Here is a 27,011-nt window from a genome sequence, read left to right as displayed (position 1 = left end):
TTGAACTTTGGCCACAGAAACAACCTCCAGTGTCATCTAATATGGTGTTCTGCAGAGAGCTGGGTGGGAGGGACACTGGAACAGAAGCTCTTAAGGATTAGGACCACGATGGTCTAACTTTTCATATCTTTAGCATCTAGCACGTAGAAGGCATTCAACAAGGGGATGCATGAGTGGATGGATGGATGAATAAATGAATGAATGCGAGGGCTTGGATTCAGAATAGTGGCTAGTCCCTCCTTTGCCACAGCTCCAAGAAAAAAATGTGGTTTGTTCTGCAGGCACCTGGGACTCCGTGGGATTACTGTAATAGCCTCCCAACTGGCCACTTTTCCTTCATGGACTTGCCTTAAATGCATGCTTAGATGTATACCTTCCCCACCCAAGAACCTCCAAAGGCTCACCCTGGGTTATAAGAGAAAATCCTGACATACAAGGTCCTCTATAATTGGATGCAAACTCCCCTTTCTAATCTCATCTCCCTCCTACTACTGACCAAGCCCAGAACACAATACACTTTAAGAATTCAATGCAAACCACATGTTGAGGGATTAGAATGATGTCTTATACATAGTGGCGCTCCCTTTGAACTATCCTCTTTCCTGGTTTCTCGGAATTCTAGAAATTCCTGGTTTTTCCACTTGTATGTTCCCCCTTGGCCTCATGGGGCCTCCCCACTTCTACTGCCTTGGATTCCATCACTTTCCTTTCCATTCCAGCCTATTTTTCCCTCAGGGCATATTTTAAGGCACTTTCGTATGTCTTTGGATGCTTCTGTGATCTGCAGCTGACACATTTTTGAAAACAAAGCTCAAGAAAACATCTCGGGGGCCACCTCCTGGTTCCTACAATCGGGCCTGGCTCAGGGCAGGTGGTGCTGGCAGCTGACTCCAAGCCAGGCAGGCCCCCACTGCAAACTTCCACGGGTCATCTCCCGTACCCCACGAAGGCTGTGAGCTAGGTGGAACTGGTCCTTGTCTTACAGATGAAGAAACTGAGGCTCGGAGAGATGGCACGCTCACGGGCCGTCAGTGGCCAAGGTCTGACTCCACAGCTCTGAACCATGGTGTTAATTTATCTTTGGTAACAGTTAAATCAAGTTGGGCAAATACCCAAACTAGCTTTCAGCTGACCCTCACGGGGTTTGAGCTCACGGCCTGGTGGAGGGAAGGAAGTGGGGAAGACACAAGGTGACTGTCTTACTTTCAGACTTGTTAAGTCAGAGATGAAGAGAAGGCATTTCAAAACTCTTGGGTCCAAGCCCTCACTGTACCAATGGAGATACTGAGGCCCAGTGAGGGCAGTGGCTGGCCCAAGGTCATGCAAGGCCAGACCCAGCACGTTTCCCAACCCCCACCTCATTCTCCGCTCAGCTACTGCAATAAACACACTCTGAATTGCAGGAGAGGGCAGGTCAGCCAGGGCGGGGAGCGCAGCCCTCCAGCCGGCAGGCACCCACGTGCCGTGGTTGCTGGGGAACTTTAGATCTGAGTCTCAAGCAGAAACAGAGCTGGGGCCAGGGAGACGGAGAAACTGCGGCTGATCGCCTGCTTATCACCGATCTTCACCAAGTGGAAACTTTCCACAGGCCTCCCCAGATCACAATCGCATCTGGCGCCCCTGAAGAGTTCAAAAGAGGAAGTGTAGGTTCGGTTGTAATGGATGCAGGGTGCACAGAGAAACATCCAGGCAGCAGAGGGGAGAGAGCAGGCTGGGCCAGGCCTCCCAGGCTGGACCCACGCTCAGACCCCCATTTGGGATTCCCAGAAGGGGTAGGAAGACAGAAGTCCCTCCTGGGCAGGTTAACACCTCGGGGTCTAACGAGGACAATCCAGGCTGCAGGCTCTAGGTCACAAAAACAGATCCCCTTTAGAAATGTATTTATGTGTCTGCATGTCTCTTTTTATTTACAGAGAGAAGACGTGGAAAGGAAATGGTGTGGAGGCACATCCTAGAATGTCAGTGTTAGAAGAGAAAGCCCGGATCGTTTTGTCAAACTCTCTCATTTTGTAGGTAATTAAATAGAGACTCAGGGAGGGAAAGAGATTGGCTCAAGGTCATAAGGCAAGTGTGTGGCGGAGCAAATTTGAACCCAGGTATTTGGACCCAGGGTTCAGGGCTCTAGCAACCAGGACGGAGGCAGCGGAACTGCTGGGAGACACTTACTGTCTCCCTCCTTCCCCCAGGACACTCCACTGGCACCTGCCACCACACCCCACCATGCGAAGCACACACATCACTCACTTCACAGACAAAGGCTCAGTATGTTTTTGAATTTGACAAAGCCCAAACCAGGACAGGGGCTGTGATGAGGCACAGAAGCTAGGAAGGTGTGAGGAGGAAGATGGGGAGCGGAGGCGGACGGGATCAATGGTTACGGTTCTTCAGCCGCTCAGACGTGAGCAAGAGCGACCGTGCTGGGCCCTCAGTGGCTCGCGGGAGCAGCAGCCTTTCCTAAACCCCAGTTGAAGACGAGCGCCCACCCCACCCCCGCCCCCGCCCCATCCCTTCCTTAGTCTCTGGAGCTGGAACGGAGCAGTCAGACTGGGTGGTGGCGGGTGGTGCTGCTGACCGTCGCTCGGCAGAGGTGCCCGCCAGTGCCGGTGGTCCTAGTCCTCGCCTCCACAGATAGCCAGCAAGGCCTTCAGGAAGTCCCCAGAGGTGTCGCCCTGGAAGGGGCAGAGGGAGGGCACGGTGAGTGAAACCATCCTGATGGCCTCAAGTCCCCCTCCTCCCAGCTGCTGTCAGCCTGGGTGTCTCCCTAACACGTAACTGTGGCTCTGTCCCTTCTGTGGCTCCCGTTATCCCTGGGAAAATGTCCAAGCTCTCAGCCTGGCTTCAAGGCCTTTTGTGGTCTGACCTTCGTGAAGCTCTGTGGCTTCATCTGCCCCTTTCCTTCCAGGAGCATCATGGTCATCTTTCTGCCTATAAAAACCATTCCTCCGTCCAGCACGCCCTCTGCACCAGCCCTGCATCCTGTCTGCCATCAGATGCCCCCTCCTCTGTGAGGTGTTCCTGCTCTATTCTTGCCTCAGCCAGAGTGAATTCCCTCCTCCCCTGGCTCCCCTGTACTCTAATACCCTCCCCATTAACACATGTGTTGTAACACGTTCCTTATTTGAAGAAACATCATCGAGCACTTACTAGGTGCCTGGCTTTTGCAGGAATTTATGTGAACATCACTGGGCTTATGACATGTCATAATGTCTGATATACAACAACTGGGGGAACCAGACCTCCTCCCTCTTTTTAGAGGGGCGCCTGCCATTTTTACCATATATTTTTTCAATTTTTTTGTTTTTATAATTTTTGATAAATGATTAAAAAATATATAATCATTATAAATAATTCAAACCAAAGGATTATACAATAAAAGTCTCCCTCCCACCCCGACCCCCTAATTCTCTAAAGAGGTAGCCACTATTACATTTACTTGTATGATTTTCTAGCAGTGAATTTCCATATGCATATACAAATATGTATATGTATATAATATTCCTTCTCTGCACGGCATTCGTATTATTCTGGGCCATAATTTTTCACTTAGAGAAGATCCCAAATCAGCACGTAGAGCCTCCTCACACTTTTTCATGGCTGTATTGTATTCTATCATATAGATGTACCATAATTTATTTAACCAGTTTTGTGTGAAGGACTTCCAATCTTTTGCTACTATAAAAAATGCTGGCATAAATATTCTTACATGTCTTTGAGAACACATGTGGCTATGTCTCGAGGATAAATTCCTATAAGTAGAATTATCAAGTCCAAGGTATATGCATTTAAAATTTTGAGACTGCCAAACTACCCTTTAAAGATGTACTACTAGTTTAACTCAACAAGGAGGTATCACCTCACAGCTGTCAGAATGGCTATTATCAAAACGACAACAAATAACAAGTGCTGGTGAGGATATGGAGAAAAGAGAACCCACGTGCACTCTTGGTGGGAATGTAAATTGGTGTAGCCACTCCGGAAAACAGAATGGAGGTTCCTCAAAAAACTGAAAATAGAACTACCTTATGACTGAGCAATTCCACCCCTGGGTGTTTATTCAAAGAAAACAAAAATACTAATTAGAAAAGATACATGCACCGCTATGTTCACTGCAGCATCATTTACGATAGCCAAGATACGGAAGCAACCCAAGGGCCCATCAATAGATGAATGGATAAAGAAGGTGTGGTATATATGTATAATGGACTATTCTCAGCCATTAAAAATGAATGAAATCTTGCCATTTGCGACAACAAAGAGAGACCTAGAGAGTGTTTTGCTAAGTGAACTAAGTCAGACAGAGAAAGATAAATATTGTATGATTTCATTTATATGGAGAATCTAAGAAACAAAATAAATGAACAAACCTAACAAAACAGAAACAGAGTTATAGATACAGAGAGTAAACAGGTGGTTGCCAGAGGAGAGGAGAGGAGGGAGAGGGGAGGAAAGAAATAGGTGAGGGAGATTAAGAGCTACAAACTTGTAGTTACAAAATAAATAATTCATGGATATGAAATGTACAGTGTGTGGATATAGTCAATAACTGATATCTTTCTTTGGTGACACAGCATAAGTAGACTTATCCTGGTGATCATTTTGAAATGTATAGAAAAAAATCACTATGTTGTGTAACAGGAACTAACATAGCGTTGTAGGTCAACTATACTTCAAAACAAACAAACATACATAGAAACTCAAAGGAACAGAGATCAGATATGTGGTCACCAGAAGTTGAGGGATGGGAGAGGAAGAACAGGATGAAGGTGGTCAAAAGGTATGAACTTCCAGTTGTACGATGAATAAGTACTAGGGGTGTAATGTACAACATGATGACTATAATTAACACTGCTGTATGTTATGAATGAAAGCTCACAGAGTAAATCCTAAGAATTCCCATCACACACGCACAAAATCTATTTCTTTAGTTTTGTGTCTGCGTGAGATGATGGATGTTCACTCACGTGACTGTGATAAGCACTTCATGATGTATAGAAGTCAAATGACCATGCTGGACACCTTAAACTTGTATAGTGCTACATGTCAGTTATATTTCAATAAAACTGGAGAAAAACAATAAATATGTGCTATCAGTTTACATCTCCACCAAGTCTGTGTGAGACTGCCTGTGAGATTTCCCAGCGTCTTGTCAACCACGTACAGCATCAGAGTTTAAGATCTTGACCAGTCTCAAAGCTATAAAATGGGCTTTGTAAATGAAAAAAATCAGACATAAAAGATCACATATTTCATAATTCCATCTATATGAAATAATCAGAAAAGGCAATAGAGACAGAAAGTCACCTGAAGGTGGCCCAGGGCTGGGGGTGTGAATAGGTGAACAGGTATAAAGGATCTTAGTGGGGTGATAAAAACGTTCTAACACTGATTGTGGGGGTGGCTGCACAACTCATTAAATTTACTGAAAATCATTGACTGTATACCCTTAAAACAGGTGAATTTTATAGATGCAAATTTTACTTCAATAAAATCGCTTTTCAAAAGCAAAAAAAATAATAAGGCTCTTGCTTTACTTAGAAATCTTTCGTTACAAACCTTTGATCCATCTGGAATTTATCTTGGTATAAGCAGTGGGCCAGGCCTCCTCTTACTCAGCAGTGTCCTGACTGTTCTAAGAGGTGACTCACTGGGAATGGAAAGGACTTCTAACCTATATTCAGGGATCTCTCACTCACCCTTCCCCCCCTCACCTCTAAGCCCGCCCCTTACCTCAATGGCTTGGTGGAGAGACTTGTCGTATTTCTCAATGAACTCCCGCCGGATGTTGAGCAGGTCAATCTCACTCCGGGAGACCATGATCCTGGTGAGGGTCTTCTCATCCGTGCCAGCACCCTGGTGGTGCCAGGCGAGAGCAAGACACAGGGCAGGAGGAGGAACCAGGTCAGGCAGGAACTCATGGGTGTCCATCTGCCCCCTCCCTTTTCCCTCCAAAACCAATCTTCCACAAACAGTCCTGTCCCAAACTCCCCTGTCCCAAAGACTGGGCAAGAAAGGCAACAACGGCCCCCCAAACTCATGGCCAGTTGGAACCTTCCAATGTGACTTAATTTGGAAAGAGGGTCTTTGCACATGTCATTAGTTTAGGTCACATTGCATTGGATCCAATGACTGGTGTCCGTGTAAGAGGAGGACACGAGGGCACACACAAATAGAAGGCCACGTGAGGACAAAGGCAGAGACCAAGGGATGCATCCAAGCCAAGAAACACGAGGATTCCAGGCGACCACTCGAGCCTGGGACAAAGGCTCCCTCAGAGCCCCCAGAAGGACCCAATCCTGCTGATTCCTTCATTTTGGACTTTCAGCCCCTAGACCCATGAGAGGACACATTTTTGTTGTCACTCAATTCGTGACAGCAGTTCTGGGAAACTACTACAGGGCCCAAGAAGGAGATACAGGACAAAGAACATATGGGCAGCCATGGCCCACCTCTGTCCCCAGGGGGCTTGGAACACCAGCTGAAGGGTCAGAGCCAGCACACAGTGAGGGCTATCATGTTTGGGGACAGCAGGCTGAGAGGGGTCCCAGGGAGCCTGCCTGAGCTCTGTCAACAGCTAGAACTCCACCTGCAGGGCTGGCAGGGTGGCCAGAGTGGCCTGGGTTTTCAGGAAGCCAGGGCTAGTCCCAGAGCTGAGCACTTGCTTCCTTTTGTGATCATCTGTCACAGGAGACACTGTGTCACCGAGGAGGATGTGAGCTCCAAGGGGGCAGAAACTGTCCTACTCAGCCCTGCGTCCCCAGAACAAGTTTCTTAACCTTGGCCTCTGGGGCCAGATCATCCTGTGCTTGGGGATCTGTCCTGTGCACTGCAGGATGCTCAGCACCCCTGCTCTCCACCCACCAGACAGATGCCAGCAGCAACACTCCCCAAGCTGTGACAACCAAGATGCGTCTGAACATCGTCAAATGTTCCCTAGAGAGGTAATGTCACCCCCCACTGAGAACTACTACCCTAGAGCCAGACGTGGAGTGGAGGCTGGTAAATATCAAATGGGTGGAAGCAGCCACAAGCCCTGATCTGGGGGATGGAGCACATCTGTTTGTGGGGGCAGAAACGCTCAAAGGGAAAGGAACAAGCAAGCAGGTTTTCTTACCTTCATGGATTTGTAAAGTTTGTCGGCAAAGAAGAGCGGCTTGTTCTTGACACTCTGAACTGGTAGGAAGAGGAAAGAGATGCAAGGAGATCAGTCAGAGGAGGTGTACCTAGACCATGGGCAGCTGCTGCTGCTACAGAGGTAGGACCCCCTCTCCCCGCACCCTGGGCCAGGGTCACACCCGTGTCCCACGCCTTCACTCCCCCTTCTTGATGCCGCCTCCTCTATCTCATCTCTAGGCCTGGCTCTCGCTGGGTTGCGACTCGCTTCCTGCTACAGTGCTGGCAGCTAACCAAGGCTGGTGGAGGACTCAAAGGGAAGAAACCGCCGGTGAAGCCAAGGCACAGGGCCTCAGACTTCTAAGTGCACCAGAATCAAAGGAGAACGTGTTTAAAACTCAGGTTGTAGGCTCCACCCTAGAGACTCAGATTCAAGAAATGTTTCAAGCAGCAGTTTTCAAAGTATAGTTCCTAGAAGGCACCAGTATCATCAGGGAACTCGGTAGAAAAGCAAAATCTCGTGGCCCACCCTGGGTGTGCTGAATCTGTGACTCTGAAGGTGGGTGACCAACTCACCCCACTTTGCCTGGGACACTGCTGGTTTTAGTACAAACCTGGATGGTGGCCACCCTACTCTGGTGCAGCTTAACACTTGAGAACTACTGAGAAAAACACTCTGCCAGAGAATGAGTGTCTGTCAGTATAACCTAGGGCACTGTGCCAATCCATGGGCTGCACACTCCTCCCTCATTGGAAGCCCCTGTTTACCACCCAGCCCCGTATCAGATACTGCCGGCCTGGCTGTACCAACCCCAGCCCCGGGTTCTCAAGGATGTGGATTTGAGCAGCTGCTGGATTCCCAGGCTACAGAGCTCAAGTAGGGGTGTCTCAGACAGCTTCAGGAGGAGGAATTAGACGCCAGGACCCGGAAGCCAGAATGACTCTGGATGTAAAGTGTCTCTATGAGGAGGGCAGCGGGTGAGGCTGGAGTTGTGGATCCCAAGGGCACAGCCACACAGGTGACAGGCATGTACCCCCACCTGTGGCAAACTCGGGAACCCGTGGGAAAGATCACACCATACACCAACCTTCCCTGCTCCTGCTGTAGCTCCCAAACCAACTCCAAGCTCTTTGGCCTGGAAATCAAAGCTCCTGTTTCCCTCTGTTCTCTCACTGCCTCTGTTCCCCTATTTCCCTAACATTCTATGAATTCTTTTGTGCCTTTGTCCTCCCAGGAAGGAGAAGTTTCCTTCTGCCCTCCACTACTTTACCTCCCCAAATCCACACCTCCAGTTGTGTCACCTCCTCCAAGGAGCCTGCCCTGACTCCACGCCTGGAGCTCGGTCAGTCTAGGTAAGGAACAGACTGGGCAGAAACTTCCATCCATTGCAACCAACCCTGAAAACCTTCCCCAGAACCTGAAGGCCGCCCAACTGCCTCAGAGGACCCCGGGGCCTGCCACAGGATGGAGTGAGGTGGAGTGGGGCGTGTGTGTGTGAGTGCGTGTGTGTACGCATGCGTACAAGCACACATGTACATGTTCCAGGTGGGAGGGGAGAGGACAGAGGGAGGAATACGAGGGCAAGATCTGAATGTGTCTCCACAGACCAGTTATTCTGGGGATTAGTACAAGCATGAGAATTGGGCTCAGGCAGCCTCTGATGTGAGTCTTGTCCCACTACAGACACGTAACCTCTTCGAACCTCAGCCTCCCACTGTGTAAAATAAGCTGATAAAATCAGCTGGTACGGATTCAACCAAAGCCACGTGCAACTGACTTCACACAGGGCCTGGCAGGAAATAATAAAAGGCAACATTTATCAGTGCACTCCATGCGCCAGGAGGCAGTGTTCTAACTGTTTTATGTGTAACTAACTCATTTAAATCTGGATACTATTATTATGTCCATTTTACAGAGAAGGAAACTGAGGCATAGCTTTCTGTGCCCCGCCCAAGGACATAGCTGTACAGCTAGTAAGTGGGAGAGCAGGGATCCTACCTAGATTCACTATGCTACTCTGCCTCCTGGGTATTGCCCCAGGTGGTAAAGATGCATTGAGTGCTAAACAGCAATATCACAACAATTAACAACTGATTCGTCTGTTCTAAAACACCTTTCCCTGCATTTGAAGTCCCTGAAATCAAGACGCATCTTATAATTGACAGCAGTTACGTGAAAACCTTCCACTGACATCTCCAGATAAGATTTTTTTAAAATATGCAACAATGCAATGTATTTTATAGTAAAAAAATAAGATACTGCTGATCACTAATGCTAATCAAAACCAGTTCAACCTCTGCTCATATCTACTCATCCGTTTGTATACATGGAGAAATTGAGATCCAAAAGAAGAAAGACTTTTTCAAAGTCAAGAACCCAAATTATGCAATAAGAGAGTAACCAGAGGGATCTAAGTGCTGGGAGGAGGGAAGGGTGTGTGTGTGTGTGTGTACACACCCTAGTCCTGCAGGACACCGCACCCTACCCAACCCTGCCACCCCCCTCTAGCCACTGCCCTAGAGAGCTATTTCCTCATCCTGCCCCGAGCCTGGAACAAGTCTTCCTGCGACCCCGCCAATCACACATGGGCAGACCCTGAGAAGTGGCAGTGTTTACTTTCCAGTACTAGAGTAGCTTAGGATGCTAGAAAGACCACACTCATCCAGGGAATCTGGCCGTGTTCCCTGTGCCCCCCAGCCCTTTCCCGTGGTCCCCGCCAGTTACCAATGGCCACAAAAGCGTCTCTGACATCCCCAGACATCTCTTTCTTGATGGTGTGCTCCACGTCATAGTTGGTCATCTTGACGAACTCCTGGAAGACTGCCCCCAAGAGAAGCCCCAGAGGTGGGGGGTGAGCTCCAACTCTGAGGTGGGGTGGGTAGATCTCCCCTCCCCCACCCCCAGCTTTACGCAGAGGCTGTGCCCTGGAAAAGTGGAAAGGGGCAACAGGTATGGCCACAGCCCAGGCTTAAATGCTTATTTGGGCAGGAAGGACTATTGTCACAGGAACATTCTGACCTCAAGCCTTCCCTGTATCAAGTCATACACTGCCCCAGAGCTTCAGACAAGTTCCAGGGACCCGGGCTGGGGTAGTAGGAGCATGCGTCCTAGTCACAGCTCTGCCCCAGGCTCAGCCAATGACCTTGGGTGAACCCCTCCCCTTTCTGGGCCTCCCCTTCCTCCCGAGTCAAGGTGGGATAGAGATTAACGTTAAGTAATCACAACGATAAACTGAGGAAGTTACCAGGGGCCAGGCACTGTGCTAAGTGCTTTTTGTGTATTTATTTTTTGTATCCTCACACAGTCATGTAAGGTAGACTTAACGTCCCAACATTGCAGGTAAGGGAATGAAGGCACAGATAGTTAGTAACTTGCCCAGGGTCACACGACTGATAAGTGGGAGAATCGAATCAAGGCAGCCCAGCTCCCAAGACGGTTCTTTTACTTACTGTGCTAAAGCACCTTAGCATGCCAGGCACATGCTTATTAAAATGTCACTGTCTGAGTGGTAAGGCCACTTCACCATCACTTAGTGTCAGGGCCATTGCATGCAGGTGTGCCCTGTGCATGTGGCAGCCTGTGGCTCAAAGACATGTATGTGGTTCTTGTGCCATATTCACTCCTCACTGCCTTGCTCCTGGCAGACATCGCCAAAGATTCATGACACAGAATCTTCGAATCCTTCTCAACACAGCATTCTAGGCAGCCACTACCAACCCACTGCAGTTGGCTTTAGAGGCAAAAGCCGCCTGATCCCTTCTCCCAGGCACCCCACGTGCTTCCTAAGGAGGTGAGGGAGTTGGCCCGAGGCCGAATGACGTGTTAGCAGTAGAGCCAGGACCAGGCACCGGGGGTCCTACATCCCCAGGGGCCACAATACTCCCTTGCTGGGGTAAGGAGTGGGCGAGTGGGCAATTAGCCACTCTTGTTAAGACTTGGGGATCTTCCTGCTGCCTTGGGAAAGGAGGGGGAGTCAGGCCTCACCTCTCCGGAGGTGCTGATAGCTACGCGTGCACAGGATCATCATGAACCGTGTCTCCAGGGAAGACTTGTCGCCACTGGAAGTGTCTGCTATTTCCTGCAGACCAAGGGTGGGGACAAGGATTTAGGAGGGAAGACACAAGAAAGCCGTAGTCATTATTTACTTTCACGTCTGCCTGGGCCGAGGGCAGTTAGAAGCTGGGCTAACCCAGCTATACAAGGAGGCTGACCTTGGCCCCTGCCTCAGCCCCCCACCCCCTCCAGTTCCCAGGGACCCTGTGGACTCACCCCCAGGAGCTGAGCACAGGGGACTCCCACCCTGGCCTCACGGACTGGGCCCAGGGGAAGGGCAAACAGGCACTGGGCACGGGAGTTCTCCTTCGGTCTTTAAACCCCTCTGAAAGCCCCTCTGGGGAAGTGTGTCTGTGCACATGTGCAAGGAAAAATGGCCTGGCCAGCGTTTCCCCCAGCGTGGTGAGCAGGCAAACATAATTAACATATATTTACACACCACATATGTATGTTTCCGCAATGGTCTTCTGGCCAGCTACCAGTCCTAGTCACATAGATACTAAATGTCCTTTAAAATAACTCATTTGGGGTTAAACTGCGTATTTTGCACAAGTCATATAGAGGGTGAGTGGTGAAGTTTGGGAAACACTCGCCTGGCCCATTTTTTACCCAGCAGGGTTCTCTGGAAGCCCTGAAAGGGAGAGAGAGAACCTGGGGGGGACGCCCCCAAATCACTGCCTGACTCTGCCGGCTCAGCCCCGCCCAGAGGCACAGCCAGACTCAGACTTCACTCAGGCAGTGAGCATCCGTGCAGAACAGGGCACTCACCAGTATCTCAGCAGCCACCTGAGAGCAGGGAGGAGAGAGGAGAGAGGGGAAGGCACGAGTCAGAGGAGGCCTGGAGACGGGGTCTCTGGGGGCCCTGGGGTACAGGCAACGGAGCCTGGCTCAGGGTACAGAGGTCCCACCATGGGGGACAGGGACAGGGCTGGAGCTCAAAATGGGAACAGGTCTGGGTTTTAATGGTGAAAGTGTCTACGGGAGGGGTAAGAAGAGGACCCAGGAGAGAGCGCTCACATCCAGCAACCTAGGGAGACCCCTCAGGGCCGCCTAGAAGTTGGATGTGAGACGTGCCGAGTTCCCTGCACCCTTTACCATGTTCAGAGCTGCAGGGTCCTCAGGAGACCTGTCACGGACCCCCTTGTGTTACAGACGGGAGACAGGAAAGCTGAGGCCTGGAGGGGATGGGACATGCAGCCAATCAGGGGGGGAAGTGCCAGCTGTTCAAGACATCTCACAAGGGTGGATTTTCATCACCACATTATGCCGAGCACAGAACTCTGAGGTTAGAACACTATTTTGTTAGGCAAATAGCTGTGACTTGGAGGGCCCAGGGATAAAACATAGCCAGCCCTGCGCACACCGACTGAGTCCCGCCTTTGCCTCTTTCCCTGAAATTCTGCCGAACGCTTTGTTCTATTGGGCAGATCGAAACCATCCTTTTTATAAACTTCTCAATAAGTGAATGCTTTAGAAATCTCTTTTTCCTTATATAAATTAGTGTCTATTAAAATTCAAAATGCACTTGCCACTTGATCAAACTATGTTGCTAAGAATTTCCCTTACAAATAAACTGGCGAAAGTCTTCCAAGATATACTACAGGGCGTTCACTGTGTCATTCTTTGTAATAGAGAAAACACTTGCTAAACAGGTTATGGTTCATCTTGTAATGGAAATCCACACAACTAGTAAAAAGAATTAGACTGGGTTACAGGGCTCATAAGGAGAGAGTTTCCATTTAAATTAAGCAGAAAAGTCAAGCACAGCATGTTGTATACAACAGTGCTCCTTCTAGAAAAAAAAGGTAACTGCACACTTGCTCTTATACACTTACTGGGAAGTTGTGCGAGAGGGACAGGCAACATACTGGTGGCAGTGGGCACCTTTAAGGAGAAGGACTCGGGGGAAGAGCTTTTGCATTTTATTTTTTCTGAAATTTTAAGTTACATTATTTTTATTTTTTGTTTTGAAGCCCAGTAGGCATTATCAGGGCTACTAGGATTATGGGATGCTTCTGTTTCTTATTTATACTTTTCCATATTAAAAACAACCTGGTTGAACCTTGAGGATATTATGCTAAGTGAAATAGGCCAGTTAGAAAAGGACAAATACTACACGATTGCACCTATGGGTGATACCCAGAGCAGTCAGCTTCCTAGAGGCAGAAAGCAGAATGGTGGCTGCTGGGGGCTGGGGCTGGGGGGACGGGAAGGGGTAGTTACTGTTTAATGGGCATAGACTTTCAGTTTGCAAGATAACGACTTTAGTGGATGGATGGTGGAGACAGTTGCACAACAGCATAAATGTACTTAATGCCAATGACCTGTACGCTACAAAAAGGTTAAGATGGTAAATTTTATGATGTGTATTTTACCACCATTTTTCTTGTTATGCTAAAAAGTCTAGTATTATTATTTAAAAAGAAGATGTTTTTAAAAATTAAACAAAAAAAAAGATTTTTCACTTATTTGGATCAGAGAACCCCCAGATATATTTGTTATTTTCAAAGCATCTTTAAGACCATAGTATTTGTAATATGAAAAGTGAGTGGGTTACTACAATAATTTTCCAGATGTTCAACTCAAAGCTTTCCTTTACTAGCTTTGCTACTTCGTGCCAAAATTAATCAGGGCAGTTTCTCCAAAAGTTAAACATAGCGTTATCATCTGACCCAGCAATTCTACTCCCAGATATATACCCAAGAGAAATGAAAACATATGTGTATATAAAAACTTGTACACAAATGTTTATAGCAGCATTATTCATAATAGCCAAAACGCAGAAACAACCCAAATGTCTGTTAGTTGATGAATGGATTTTTTTTTAAAGTGATAGATCCATACAATGAAATATGATTTAGCAATGGAAAGGAATGAAGTACTGATATATGCTATGATATGGACGAACTTTGAAAACATTACATTAAGTGAAAGAAACCAGTCACAAAAGGCTACATATTATAAGGTTCCATTTATATGAAATGTCCAGAATAGGCAAATCTGTAGAGGCAAAAAGTAGACTTGTGGTTGCCTAAGGCTGGGGGGGGGGTTGGGACGAAACAAGAGGGAACTACAATATGTACGGGTTTCTTCTTGGGGTGGTGAAATGTTCTAAAATTATCGTGGTGATGGTTGCACAAGACTGTGAAGACACTAACAACCACTGAACTGTATACTTTAAGTAGGTCAACAGTATGGATATGAATTATATTTCAGTAAAGCCGTTATGTTAATAAATAATCTGGCAATTGAAATATCTATAAATGGTCACAATTCTTCATTTCACTCTGGGTCTATAATAATGAGATCACCTATGTTATTTATTACTCACACTGGGACACTGAGAGTGAAAGGGAAGCTATTTATAAGTACTGTGGGACAACAGGTGAACACTGAACATATATATGTCACCTGTTCACAACAGACCCAGACTTCTAAGAGCTTGAGGGTGTTTAGATGCCGGAATGAGAGTATGGGAAGGAGGAGGTGTAAGACCAGCAAACACGCACGGCCAAGCACTAATGTGCAGTATTCTTTTAGGGGGGAACTCAGTTCTGCACATTGAATGTCTTCAATTTTTGTAAACATTCTCCTCCAGCATTCTCAATTCACCTCTAGAAATTTATTCTAAGGCAAAAAAAAAAAAATAATCATGAATGTGATAAGACTTTGCTACTAGGGAGAGGGCTGGTTAAATAAAAGTTTGGTAGATTTCTAAATGAAATAGTATTTAGCCATTAAATGATGCTGTTGATTTTTTAAAATGATATGTAACCGTATCCACTGAATACTCATTTTTACCTGTCACAAATCAGAAATCCATTTTTATATATGTAAATAAGACAACTAGAATGATATACTCTAAGATAGTACCAATAATTACAACTAGTAGGTTAAGGGTTTTTTGTGGGGGGGTGCTTGTCTATTTTCTAAAGTTTCTACAAAATATGTATTATTGAGAAATAAAATATTTCTAATAAGAAAATGAGTCCACACTAAAATCAGGGTCTTAGTATCTGTGAATCTGGAGAAGCAGCCGAGTTGGGCAGGGCGCGGCTTTGCTCCCTTGGTTGACTCCACCCAGGTTCTCTCTGCCCTTCTCTCCAGAAAAGCAGCCACTAGCGAGGCCCACCATTGCCCCCTGCTGGCAGCAACTAGAAGCATCGCCTTATAGGTAGACCAGGCACCAGGCAGAATTCCCTGGAGGGTGAATTTCAGGGTGCAGGACGGATTTGGGGTGAGCTCTAAGGAAGAAGCCAGGTTCAAAGACCCTCAACAGCACAATGGGGCCGCTCATAGTAGCACTTAAAAAATATCTGTCGAATGAGTGAATGAAATGCGACCTCAGCAAGCCACTCCAGGGGGCTGTGTTCCCAGGCCAGACTCCATAAACATAACTATAACGCATCTGCAGCACCTTATCTGAATGGAATCCTGCAGTTTCCGACAACCATATGTCAAACCAGGGGCAGGACAACCAGACACCAGCAGCTACCTTGTTTGGAAGCCACAGAGAAATTAGCCTACTGGGTCCTGGAGGATATTAAATGGTATTAAGTATGGCCTGGGTTCAAATCACACCATGACCATGTGGGAACCTTACCCTTGGATAGGTAAGGAGCTTCATTTTCCTGAAGTAAGAAAAAGGGGGCATATCAAAGTATGAAGTAGCCCCAGCATCATACTCAGTGCTCAGACACTCTAGCAGTTTTGTAGGAGTCAGGTTACAGCAAAGCATCCTTTAGCTCTAATGGTGCTGTAACATTCACTCCCTTCCCAGCAAGCTCCCCGACCTGCTCCCTCTGGGTCAATTCCACCTGGCCCACTGATTTGCTGTGTGACGTCCAGAAGTCATTCACCCTCTCTGGGCCTCCATTTTCCAAATGTAACATGGCCTGGACAATCCGTAAGTCCCTGCTAGCTCTGAGGGTCTAGGGCTCAAGGTCCGCTCTTTGCACAGGAAACGTCAGAAGGATCAGCGCCACCCTCCTAAGTATCTTTCTGAAAGCTCTGGAAAACGTCATCATCTCACTTCTAAGGGTAGAGAGGTGCAAGGGGCCCAGAGTCTAAGTGTCCGCCAGTCAAACCAGCTACGCTCCTGCCAGACACCTTCCCCACTCAGAGACGGCCAGGGCCCCACAAGGACAGATGTCAGCTGGAGTCCCTGGGGAGGGGGCGGGGGGCCGGGGTCTCACCTGCGCATCTTCCCGGGCCCGTTCCCGGTCTTCTCCTCCCTCCTCACGGTTCCCCTGTAGCAGGACAAGGAAGAAAGGTCAGCCCCGAAACACTCAACCTCTCTGTCCCTCAGTAACCATAGGAAAACTTGCTCAGACACTCACCTCTCTGAACCCTCTCCCTCATCTGTAACAGGGGGACAAGGATCCTGCCTCCATAGGGTAGGCAGTCACGAGCATTAACACGACCTCCAGGAAGGCATTTAGCCCAAGGCCCGACTCAGACACAGTGAGCTTGCAATAACTGTGCATTAGCGCCCAGCATCTGGGTTGCAGGAATTCAAGATGGTGACAGAAGCTCCCGGATGATGACACAGGGAAAAGCCACCCACGTGGCTTTGTCCTGTTAGCTGAGGACCAAAAAAGGTCAGGCTGAGGGCTATCACGGAGGGCTGCCTGGAGAAGGTGACACTAAGCCAGCTTTGAAAAGTGAACAAGGGAAAAGGCGTTGCACGAGGCAATAACTCTCTCAGTGGTGAGATTCTGAGGAGGCAGGAGGGCAAGATATCCTCTCTTCTCAGAAGTAGACTCCAAACTCCCTGTCCTTCCCTGCAGCAACCCTTCTCCCACTCCCAGGGCCCCAGAGGGCCAGGCAGGCCCAGGGCCGTGATTCACCCACCGTAGCCAGAGAGATGAGGATCCTCTTAAAGTGGCCTGATGTGTCTGAGCTCAGCGCATCCTCCAGGGACTTGTGATAGTCTGAGACAGAGAAAGGGGTGTGGGCAGCTGCTGGTCAAGGATGTGGGGAAAGGGGGTCCTAGAAGCTCAGACTTAAGCCAGACCAGTGTTGGCTGGGGTGGCGGGAACGAAGGAGTTTGTAGTTGGTTCTTGGGGGCACCTAGCCATCTTGCTGTTGGTTTTGATGGTGAGGTGCCCACCGGTCCATCACCTCCCTGAGCTCCTGTCCCTGCTGAGTCTCACTGCATCTCCCCTTCCCATACAACAACCTCCCTGTCTTCACTCCCTCTCCTACCTTCCCTCCTGCAGGGTAGTTACTAGACCCAAGAGCACGGCTCTGATCACGTCACTGCCCTGCTCAGAGATTCTATCATTTTAAAGCGGCTTACAAAGGAAAGAGCTTAAATGTTTCTGACTGACACTAAGGTGTTCCAGAATAATACGGGATCCCTTGTTAAAAAAATTACTTAGAATTTCAAGATGGCTATAGCACAGAATGCAACCAGGCATGGGGCTTGGCCAGCGTGGGCCCTGTGTGACCACACAGGCCGCGCGCCCACGAAGCCGCCCTCCCTCTTCAGCAGCCCAGATGCTCTCTCCCTCACTCCCAGCCAAACCCCAGGCCTTTGCCCTGCTGGGACTCTGTCTGGGGCACCCTTACCCCAGATACACACCCAAGGGGCTTATCAAAGCCTCGTGGCCTGGGAGAAGGGAGAGGGGCAGGGCTGTGGGGTGAGGTCAGGAGCCGGGGGCCCGGCTCTTCTTGCACTGTCCCCAACACTCACCCTCCTTATAGGCCTCGTTGATGGCCCGGATTTCTGCATTGGTCCGAGTGGCTAGGATTTCGATGAGAGCCTGTTCGTCTGTGCCGGCTCCCTAGAAGATCACGGTACAGAGGATGTGATCCACAGCCCCGATCCCCGTGCAGAGGCCTGAGGGGCCCAGACCAAGGAGACCCCTGCTCCAAGAAACTGCACAGGTGAAAACTCAGGCCAAGCCTTCCTGGATTTTCTCTTTACCCTAGACGTGGCCCCCAGACCAGATCTTGGCACAATCAAGGCTGACCATGCCAGCTTGTCAAGATTTCCAGACCCTCCCATGAGAAATGCTTTGGAATAAAAAATTTTAAAAGAATATATTGTATATGGATATGCATTTATGAAAATGCATATACATATATGTATCTGAGTATAAACACTTATATATATAAATGCATAAAAAGGACAGAGGACACACATCACAAGGTAACAGTGGCTGGGGTCTCTGGGTGGGTGAAGGGTCACGGGTGGTTTCTGTCCCCTTCTTTGCTTTGAGTGTATTTTCCTGGTGAAAAACGTACTTGTCGGAAGAAACAAAGTTCTGGGCTTTGAGGAAAACAACAAGTGATATTTGTTGGATTTAATGGATGCTACGTGGACTGAGGCAGCTTGGGGAACCCATTACTCTAAGGTCCCCACTTTGCGGGAGGGAAGAGAGGCGAACAAGGCCGGTTGACTGATTCATAGATTCATGTATCTGTTAAACACCCGTTACATGCCAGTCTCTGCGAGCTGCTGGGTTAACGACTATAAAAAAAAAAGTAAGACACATTCTCTGTCCTGGGAGGTGACTGCCCAGTGTTCAGCGGTCCGGTCCCTATGTTCTCCGATCTGAAGGAGATCTTCAGTGATCTCTTTATTAAAAGCTGGCATGTGGTGAGGACAGCCTTATCCTCAGTGTCCTGAGACACACGGTCTACCCGATCCTTCTCCTAATTCCATGTTTTTAAGTCATTTACTTTTTTGTGCAGGAACTTTAAAAGGACAACAATCTCAATTTGCTTTGCCCAGGGAACGTCTGTTCTCCTCTTAATCCTTTAGGAGCCAAAAGTTCTAGTGGATTCATGTGGTTGTCAACTCAGCCTCTGGCGTCAGACAGACTTGGTCCAAATTCTAGCTTTGCTACTTTCCAATGCTGTGACTTTGACCAAGAAACTTAAGCCCCAAGGCTCAGTAAAATGGGGACAAAATAGAAGTCTTGCCTGGTGGCTTAACGAGATAAGTAACTGAGCTAACTAACTCAACCCAGGATAGATGTGGGAGGGGCTCTACCAAGGAGTTACAGCCAACCCACCTGGGCTTGGGAGGCACGCCTGCTCCCCCCCAGCACCTGCACAGTCTGGACCCCACGCCCTTGGTGCCCACACCTTACCTCCATGGCCTTCTTCAACTGCTTGGCGTCGTAATGGGCTGGTGGCATCATCAGTCCCAGAATCAGCCTCGCCAGGTCTCCGGAGATCTCAGACTTCAGGTCAGCCATCAAGTCCTGTAAAGGGCAGAGCCAAAGTCATGCCAACATCAGCACTTGCCCACACATGACCTGGGACAGGGAGAAGTGGAAAGAGGAGGCAGGGTTCCCCGTGGATGCAGGGATCGTGGGCGCCTAGGTCTGCCCTGGCTGGTGTTGGGTTCACTGTTCAGGAAGCCAAAGCGGGTGGGAAAAACCCAAGCAGGAAGAAGACCCGCTCTCCTTGGAGGCAGGAGACAGGGAAGCAAAGGGGGCAGGGCCGTTTCCACCCTGGGGAAAACTCGCCAGAAAAACTAGACAACACTAAGGCACAATAATCACTGACACTCAGCCTTGGGGCCTTGAAGCCTCTCTGTGCCAGGGGAACTGTGAGCTGCCGAAAGTGCTGTGTGAAAACAACTCATCCGGGATCTCAGCCCCAAGCGGAGCCAGTCACACAGCTGCTGCTGATCACAAGGAACGTGGGGGGAGGAGATGGGTGTACAGGCAGCCCAAATCCAGCGCTGGACACACTCCAGGAACACGGGGCCACAGGAGGTCCCACTGCCATGAAGGCGCAGGCGCAGAACTGGCTGTGACAGGCCGAGCCCCCCAGAGGAGGAGCATGGATGCAGGGCCGGCGGTCCAGGCGGAGGTCCTTACCCGGCCGAAGTGAGACTTGAAGGCCTGCCGGATCTGCTGCCGCTGGGCGTTGCTGCGGTGCGTGATGATGTTGATGATGGTGTCCTCGTCAGTCCCTGAGTCCCCAAAGCCACAGCTCAGAGGAAGGCCTAGGCCCAGCTTCCCCATCTCCCCCAGGAATGGGCCCCATCCATCCTTTGTCAGGGGAGAGACCGGGCTAGGCAGCCTTGTCCCCAAGCCCCTGCAGGAGCCTTGCTTCTGGCCCAAGCCACTAACTTCCCCTGGATTCCTTTCTGTACTTCCTTCTGTCATGTCACAGGTTGAGAAAAAAGACCCCTGGGGGAGCAGAGACAACTGGGTTGAGTGTCAGGGCCTCTGAGTTCTAGTCCTGGCTCTGAAAATGGCTGTCCCCTTGGGCAAGCCCCCTCCTCTTTCTGGGACTCGATTTCCACACCTGTATCATGAAGAGCTGGGGGGTTATTAAGGAATTCTTCCAACCCGACAACCTAAGTCCCCTTGGGAACCCTATGTCCTTTCTCTGCAACTCCTGGACAGCCCCTCTAACCACAGCAGGTTGACTCCGGAAGGCACTCCCTGCCCCTCAGGCTAATGCTGTCAGCTTCAGACCTGGCACAGGACTCGATGTGTCAAGAGCATTTTTAGCCCTGTCACCTTACAGTCCCAGATGTGCTTGGTAGATATTATTATTCCCATGAGACAAATGAAAATGAGGCCTGGAAGGTAAAGGACTTGACCCAAGGCCCCCTGGGAGGTGCTGTTAGACAGAGCGGGGAGCGGGAAGCGGGGAGAGCAATGGAAGTCAAACCCCAGATGCTCTGTCCCTGCTGGCCTTCCTGAGGACAGCCATCCACCCACAGGTGGGTCTTCTCACCAGGGACAAATAGAGGCCTGGAAGTGGGTGACCAGCAGGGGGCGCTCCCACCGCCCCCGAGAATTTGAGATCTTAAGATTCAGGGTCCACATTCCTTATTTTATGCATGGGGATACTGAGACCCAGGTGAGTTAAGGGACTTGCCCAAAGTCACACAGTGAGTCAGCAGCAAAGCCCAAGCAAAACCCCAGGCCTTATCAGCCAGTCTTTCCTCTACACCAGGACAATGCTCTTGAGAGCCTGGGAGCACACTGGTCTCCAGGAAGGGCTGGTGCCAACTTCCTTACAAACCCCCTCACTCCCCTCCTCCTACACTCAGGGAGTTGGAGGCTCCAGGAGGGTGGAGACTCAAGGCAAATAAAAGTCCTCGTCATCCTGCAGACCCCAGTCTGAGGCCTCAGCTCTTGCCCCTGTCGGGCCCACTGCCAGAGCTGCTGCCCCACAGGCCAGCCCGGCCCCTTTCATGGGCCCCTTACCAAGCCCCTTCATGGCCTTCCGCAATGCTTTGGCATCTGCATCGGGGTTGAAGTCCCTGGCTGGGTGCACGGTTCCTTTCAGCTGCAAGAAGCAGAAGATGACTCAGCAAGTGTCTGGGGGCCCCCCAGGGGGCCAGGCCAAGAGAGGAGCATGCGAGGGAGAGGGGGCTGTCCCCATGAGCCCCAAACCAAGCAGCTTGGGGGGAAAGAGGCGGGGGTGAAGGCACAGCAGACAGACCCCTGCCTAGAGCTGAGAGAGAGAGAGAGAGCGCCACGGGCCCAGGCCTGGGAGCAAGGCAAGCATTGTCAAGGGAAGAGTGGCCGGGCTCCTGCCCCAGGAGTCAGCTCTCACCTGGCTCCACTGGCTCCCAGCCCCTCAGACCCCTGCCCTGTCCCCAAGGCCCTCCTGCCTCTCAAAGAAACACTCTCCCTGAAAAGGCAACTGAAATGTTCTCAAATACCAGAACAGAGCTGCCCAAATTTCAGTCACTCCTGAATGATCTTCATAAAGTTTTCCATATTGTGTGCACTTTATGCTGTTTTCTAATATTTTAACTTGATTCAGCTAATTCTACTTTTTTTCTATTTTACTTGAATGCATTCATTTTGAAGTGCATTTGAATACTCCGAAAGGGCAAGGAGTTTTGTCCTGTTCTTTGATATTTCCCAAGTGCCCACAGCAGTGCCCGACACGGGAGTAAGCACTCAAAAAATATTTATTCAATGAATTAATGAATGAAAACAACTTTCTTTCACTATCATGAATAGAAAGTTGGTGGCATGCACCATAACAGACAATAATCCATGAAAATAAATGTCATAAAACCAAAAAAAAAAAACCCCATATTTTAAAATATCATCAAATTTAACAGACACCACTGCTAGCCAGAAGCTCTAAACTTGAAGCTAGCTCTCTCAGCTCTTTGTGAAACAGGAAAACCAGCGACTGTGGCAGGGATGTGGCACCAAACTAAGCCTCCTTCTTTGACATAAGCAGCAAGGTTGATGGAACCCCCGAGGAGTAGCTTTCTCTCTGTGTGAGGTTCAGTGTTACCTAATGCCATGGATGTCCCCCCGCCAAAAACTCAATTCATTTCTCATATGATTTAAGACGGTCTGCAATGACAGCCCTTGCCTTGTGATTTGGGAAGCGCTGTCCTAGAGCATCCTGGAGGCCATCCAGGCTGGCACGTCTAACTCCCTCAGTTTAGAGCTGGAGTCTGGCCAAAGGCGGCACAGCGAGTCAGTGACACAGCCCGAGGTACCGGACATTTTTGTAGGGGCCAAGTACTATTCGTCCCTGGACTGATTTGCCCTGAGTACGTCTGTGAAACTTTCATTCTTGCCCTTTGTGGACCCTGGGCCTGAGGCTGGTCAGGGGGACCCAGAATCCTCCAGTGCACCCAGAGGTGCCCATCTGTTCTCAGCTTCCATGCCTCCAAACCCAGGATGGGATGGGCCCCTGCAAAGAACCAACCCAGGTCTCCATTCAGCAAGGCCTGTTAGTAGTTAGTGGGCCAGAACCCTTCCCAGCGTGTTAGAGGTTAATGCAGAATCGGATGCCGACACCAGAGTGCCCGCCCACCCATCCATCACTCCACGGAGAACAGGAAGCTTCAAGACGAGAGACTCAGTGTCTCAGGTTGGCCACCAGGGGGCAGCTGGGTGCCAACCAGAGCAGCAGCAAGGTGCGAGCAGAAGAGTGGAAGCTTGTAGTCAAGAGGTCAAGCAGGAGGTGGGGAGGGTCTGACCTCTACTCGGGCCACTGCACTAAGCTCCCACATCTGATAGGCCACCTGCGCTGCCTCCGGGAAGAACTGGCCAGCAGCACTGGAATGGAGGGGTTACGGAGAGGACAGGAGGGAAGGTCATCGTGGGCCACGCCACACCAACACACACCCACATACGCACACACACCAACACACACTTGACGTAAATCCATCTGGCTTTATCTTCTCTCCAGCTTGAGCCTCCCCCATTCACCAGAGCCCTCCCTCCATTTCCGAGGAACGCCCACCCTCTGCAATGCTGGCTCTGGCCAGCGGTCTTCCTGACCCCAGGTCCCATGCAGGAGAGGATTTCTCCAATCCTTCCACCTCCCCTTTCTTCCTTACGATTTGAGCGACTTCCATCCCAGTCTCCCCTCTCAAACATGCCCAAGACCAGCTTATGGCCATGCTGTCTCCCCTTGTCTTCCTGCAAAGCACCTGGGTGTTTTAGTCCCTAAGGAACTCTCTGCTGAGCTGAGCCAGCCCCAGGCACCTACCAAAGGCAAACAGGAGGCTCTCCTATCTCCTACTTCACTGGATCCTTACAAGCCTCAGAGAAGGGAAATCAGGGTATCTGAAATTTCCTTCCTAGCACACACACCTGGTCAAGTCATACCCCAGTTTAATCCCCCAATGGCTCTCTGCTGCACTTAGGCGAGGTTCATATGCCAGGAAGGGGCCCCAGGCCCTGTACCTCTTGGCCTCGTCTCTCCCTGCACGCTACAAAAGTGTGACCTCAGTCACGTGCATGAGCCAGGCTGTGCCTTTTCATCTCTAGGCCTTCTTTGCAGCCCAAACACTCTCCCTCCAGGCCCCGCCTTCACCTCCTCCTCGCCTCAGCCTCATTATCTTTGGGAGCCTCCCCCGAGTCTGGCATAGCGCACCTGCGTGTGCTTTCAGAGGCACGTGTACCTTCCCTGGTTACAGGGCTGCCCCGTATGCACGCCCTGGTCTGTGCGCCTTTCTAGACTGCGGGCTTCATCATGACTTCCCCACAACGCCTGCACTCGGGGAGCACTTCATACAGGCAGGCTGAATAAACGAGTAGCCAGAGCAGCCATCTGTATTTTATCCATTTACCGGGTGAGAAAAAGTGAGAAGCAGCTATGCAGTAAGTAGCAGGGCTTAGACCCTCATATTCTGATTCCTGGTCCACACCCCCGGACTGATTTCCAAATTCACAAGAGCAGGCGTCTCCACATAAGGGAGACCATACTCCCGCTCACATACACGCACACTCACACTTTCACCTGCGCTGCTCCTGCCTCTGAGGAACCCCCAAGCCCATCCAGTCCATCCACCCATTCAGCAGGATTAGACCAGGAGAATCCGGCCCCGCTACACCTGAGGCCACTCCCCACCCCCCAGGGCCAAGCGGCCACTTACTCATCGTCTCCCCCACACAGCTTCAGCAGAGCCTTCTTGTACTCGCCAGAGGTGTCATTCTGGGGAGACAGAGAGAGAGAAAGGTTACCACGTCTCGCCCAGCGCCGAGATTCTCAGACAAGGAGGGAAGGCTCTGAATAGCCCCAAATAGGGGGGAGGCTGACCACGTATTCACAGCAGCCCTGACTCTCCCCTTGTCTAGAGGTGACTGAGACCAAACAGTGGTGTGCCGGTAACTATTTAACAACTGGCTCTTTGGGAATAAAAGGAAGAAAGAGAGAGAGAAAGAAGAAAAGCAAGCCAGCCAACAGCCTGGATTTGTAGCACCTGCCAATCTCCATGGTGTAAAACTTTCAATGGACAATTCCAAGCTACCAACATCTCACTGAATGTGGAATTAAGAAGAGATGCTTTCCCAAGCCAGTGCGAGCTGGCCCCAGCACACCCCTGCCACCAGATAATCCCCAGCCCAGTCCTCCGAAGGGAAACAGTCCATGAAAACAGGGCTCTATGACCAAAAACCTGATAAATGCCAAAACCAAGCAAGCAAATGTGCATTTCACAGACGTGCCGCATTCTCTGTCCCTCTTGGAGCTTTGTAATGGACATGACCTAGTCGAGGCTGTGAGAAGTTCTGAGCTGAAGAAACTGACTTATCGTTGCTTATTCTAGTTCTTTCCAAGCACTTTCCCATGGGACATTTTTGCTTGTAATGCCTATAAAACTCCTCTTTAGAAACACACTTTGGGGAGCACAGCGGGAACTCAGAAAGCGTTATCCCAGTCACCCAAAACAAGGAGCAACAACGCAGCTCTACGTCTGTCTCTGACCAAGCCGCATCGGCTGGAGCGCCCAGAGTCATCGCCCAGCCCAGGGCCAACGGGTCCCAAGCGGACCCGTGGTCTTCAATGCCTCCCGCTGCCTCCGGGAGACTGAACTCTCACTGCCCTAGGGATGGAGTCCTCGTCTGGGATCCAGCTTCGTGCTAGTCATGACCCAGCCCTGCCTTCTTCTCAAGAGGCACCTCTTGTCTTACCAGGACCCTGGACCCTCGCTTCTCTGTTAAGTTGCCTTAAATTCCCTGAAGGTGCCACAGGCAGGGGCTCCTGGAATTCCCAAGAGACTCCCAGCATTCCAGGCCAGCGCCTTCTCTCCTGGAAGGTTCCCCAGCCCTCTCTGCACCCCCGTGAGCGCCTCACCTTGATCATGCTGTACAGGGACTTCTCATACTTGGTCCGGAAGATCTCCCGGATGTCCAGCATGTCCAGCTCACTGCGGGAGACCATGATGCGGATCAGAGTGTTGTCCCGGGTCCCCAGGCCCTGGAAGACAAGCAGGTTTGCGGGACAGGGAGTTGAGAGGAGGCTGGAATACTGACAGTCCCCAGCTCAGTTGCAAATACAATTTTTGTAATAAAATGTTAAAGCTAAGAACAAAAGAGGCAGAGCGTTGCCAAACCCTCTGAAGCTCCCTGTGGGGCCCTCCCGCTCTCATCTCCTTCCTCCCCGCTCAAGTCATTCCCATCCTTGACTTCCTTTATAATTTTACCTAACTTTGTAACTCTAAGCAATATATCGTTTAGATTTGCACATTTTGGAACTTTGTAAATATACCACAATGCATTTATTTTTCTATGCTACTCCTGAAGGATGTTGGGTTGTTTCTAGTTTTTTCATAATATGGACAATGGTGCTAGGAATGTTCCTTTGAACACATCATACAGACATCTCTATAGGGACGATGTCCAGCGCACACTGGCACTGGAAGACAGGGAGTGGGTTACATGCAGTCCGCTCGACCTTGTGGGATGGCCACGCAGGGACTTCGGGCCTACGACCTCTGGCAGCAAAGAACTGCATTCGTTTACCCCAGGGTGCTCTGAAACATCGTGAGTTCCTGGGTGTCGTGTGTGTCGAGCCCTGGGAAGCACTCGACACCCAGAGTGGAATCACTGGGTCCCAGGGATGAACATCACGAATCTTAGCAGACAACGCTAATAATTTTTTACTTACTTACGTACACTATATATAAACATTCTGGTTAATTAGTATTTTTTAAGTGCATGGGCTTCCAACCCACCTGGCTGGCTGTCACTGCACGCTCTGATCAACCATGAGGTCAGGGCAGGTATCTGGGTGGGAAGGTGTGTGACCAGGCAGCCTCCCAGGCTCTCGAGCTCACCAGGGACAAAGTCCCCTCACCCTGTCCTGTGGCCAATCCCTTGAGGGCTCCTTTTGGCTAATGGACCCCAAGAATTTGCCAAAGAGTCCCGGCAGGCCTGTGGGGGTGGGCCGAGCCCCCTCCCCCCACCTCATTCACATCAACCCCACCACGCACCTTCATGGCCTTGAACAGCCTTTCAGCAAAGTACTCGGGGGTGCTCCGGATGCACTTCACTGAGAACAGGGAGGAAGACGTAGTTACTCCGGCTGCCTTGGAAGGACGACGGGGTGGCCTGAACCCTTCTTTATTCCCATTCCTTGGGGGCCACCGAGTTCAAACCCG

The 27,011-nt window shown here is 50.0% G+C and overlaps 1 protein-coding gene across 4 annotated transcripts in view; it reads right to left on the bottom strand.

The window, feature by feature from the left end:
* Positions 1–2,244: 2,244 nt before the first annotated feature.
* The window catches only part of ANXA6 (annexin A6), a 46,853-nt gene continuing 22,086 nt past the window's right edge, over positions 2,245–27,011 (bottom strand). For 3 of the 4 annotated variants that reach the window (XM_072954437.1, XM_072954443.1, XM_072954449.1), the window contains 16 exons: positions 26,844–26,902; positions 25,706–25,828; positions 24,507–24,565; positions 23,103–23,181; positions 21,352–21,433; positions 20,005–20,099; positions 19,267–19,380; positions 17,862–17,952; positions 17,018–17,097; positions 16,360–16,413; positions 11,933–11,950; positions 11,096–11,189; positions 9,836–9,931; positions 7,112–7,170; positions 5,728–5,850; positions 2,245–2,669 (listed from right to left, as the gene is read on the bottom strand). In XM_072954437.1, coding sequence (XP_072810538.1) covers positions 2,610–2,669; positions 5,728–5,850; positions 7,112–7,170; positions 9,836–9,931; positions 11,096–11,189; positions 11,933–11,950; positions 16,360–16,413; positions 17,018–17,097; positions 17,862–17,952; positions 19,267–19,380; positions 20,005–20,099; positions 21,352–21,433; positions 23,103–23,181; positions 24,507–24,565; positions 25,706–25,828; positions 26,844–26,902 — 1,286 coding nt within the window. In that variant the 3' untranslated portion in view covers positions 2,245–2,609. The remainder of the gene's footprint in view (positions 2,670–5,727; positions 5,851–7,111; positions 7,171–9,835; positions 9,932–11,095; positions 11,190–11,932; positions 11,951–16,359; positions 16,414–17,017; positions 17,098–17,861; positions 17,953–19,266; positions 19,381–20,004; positions 20,100–21,351; positions 21,434–23,102; positions 23,182–24,506; positions 24,566–25,705; positions 25,829–26,843; positions 26,903–27,011) is intronic. The other variant, XM_072954458.1, reaches the window with a different exon arrangement.

Source organism: Vicugna pacos, chromosome 3, assembly GCF_048564905.1.
Source record: "Vicugna pacos chromosome 3, VicPac4, whole genome shotgun sequence".
Taxonomy (NCBI): Eukaryota; Metazoa; Chordata; class Mammalia; order Artiodactyla; family Camelidae; genus Vicugna; species Vicugna pacos.
Note: the sequence above shows the minus strand (reverse complement) of the source record. Positions and strands in the feature narration are given on the sequence as shown.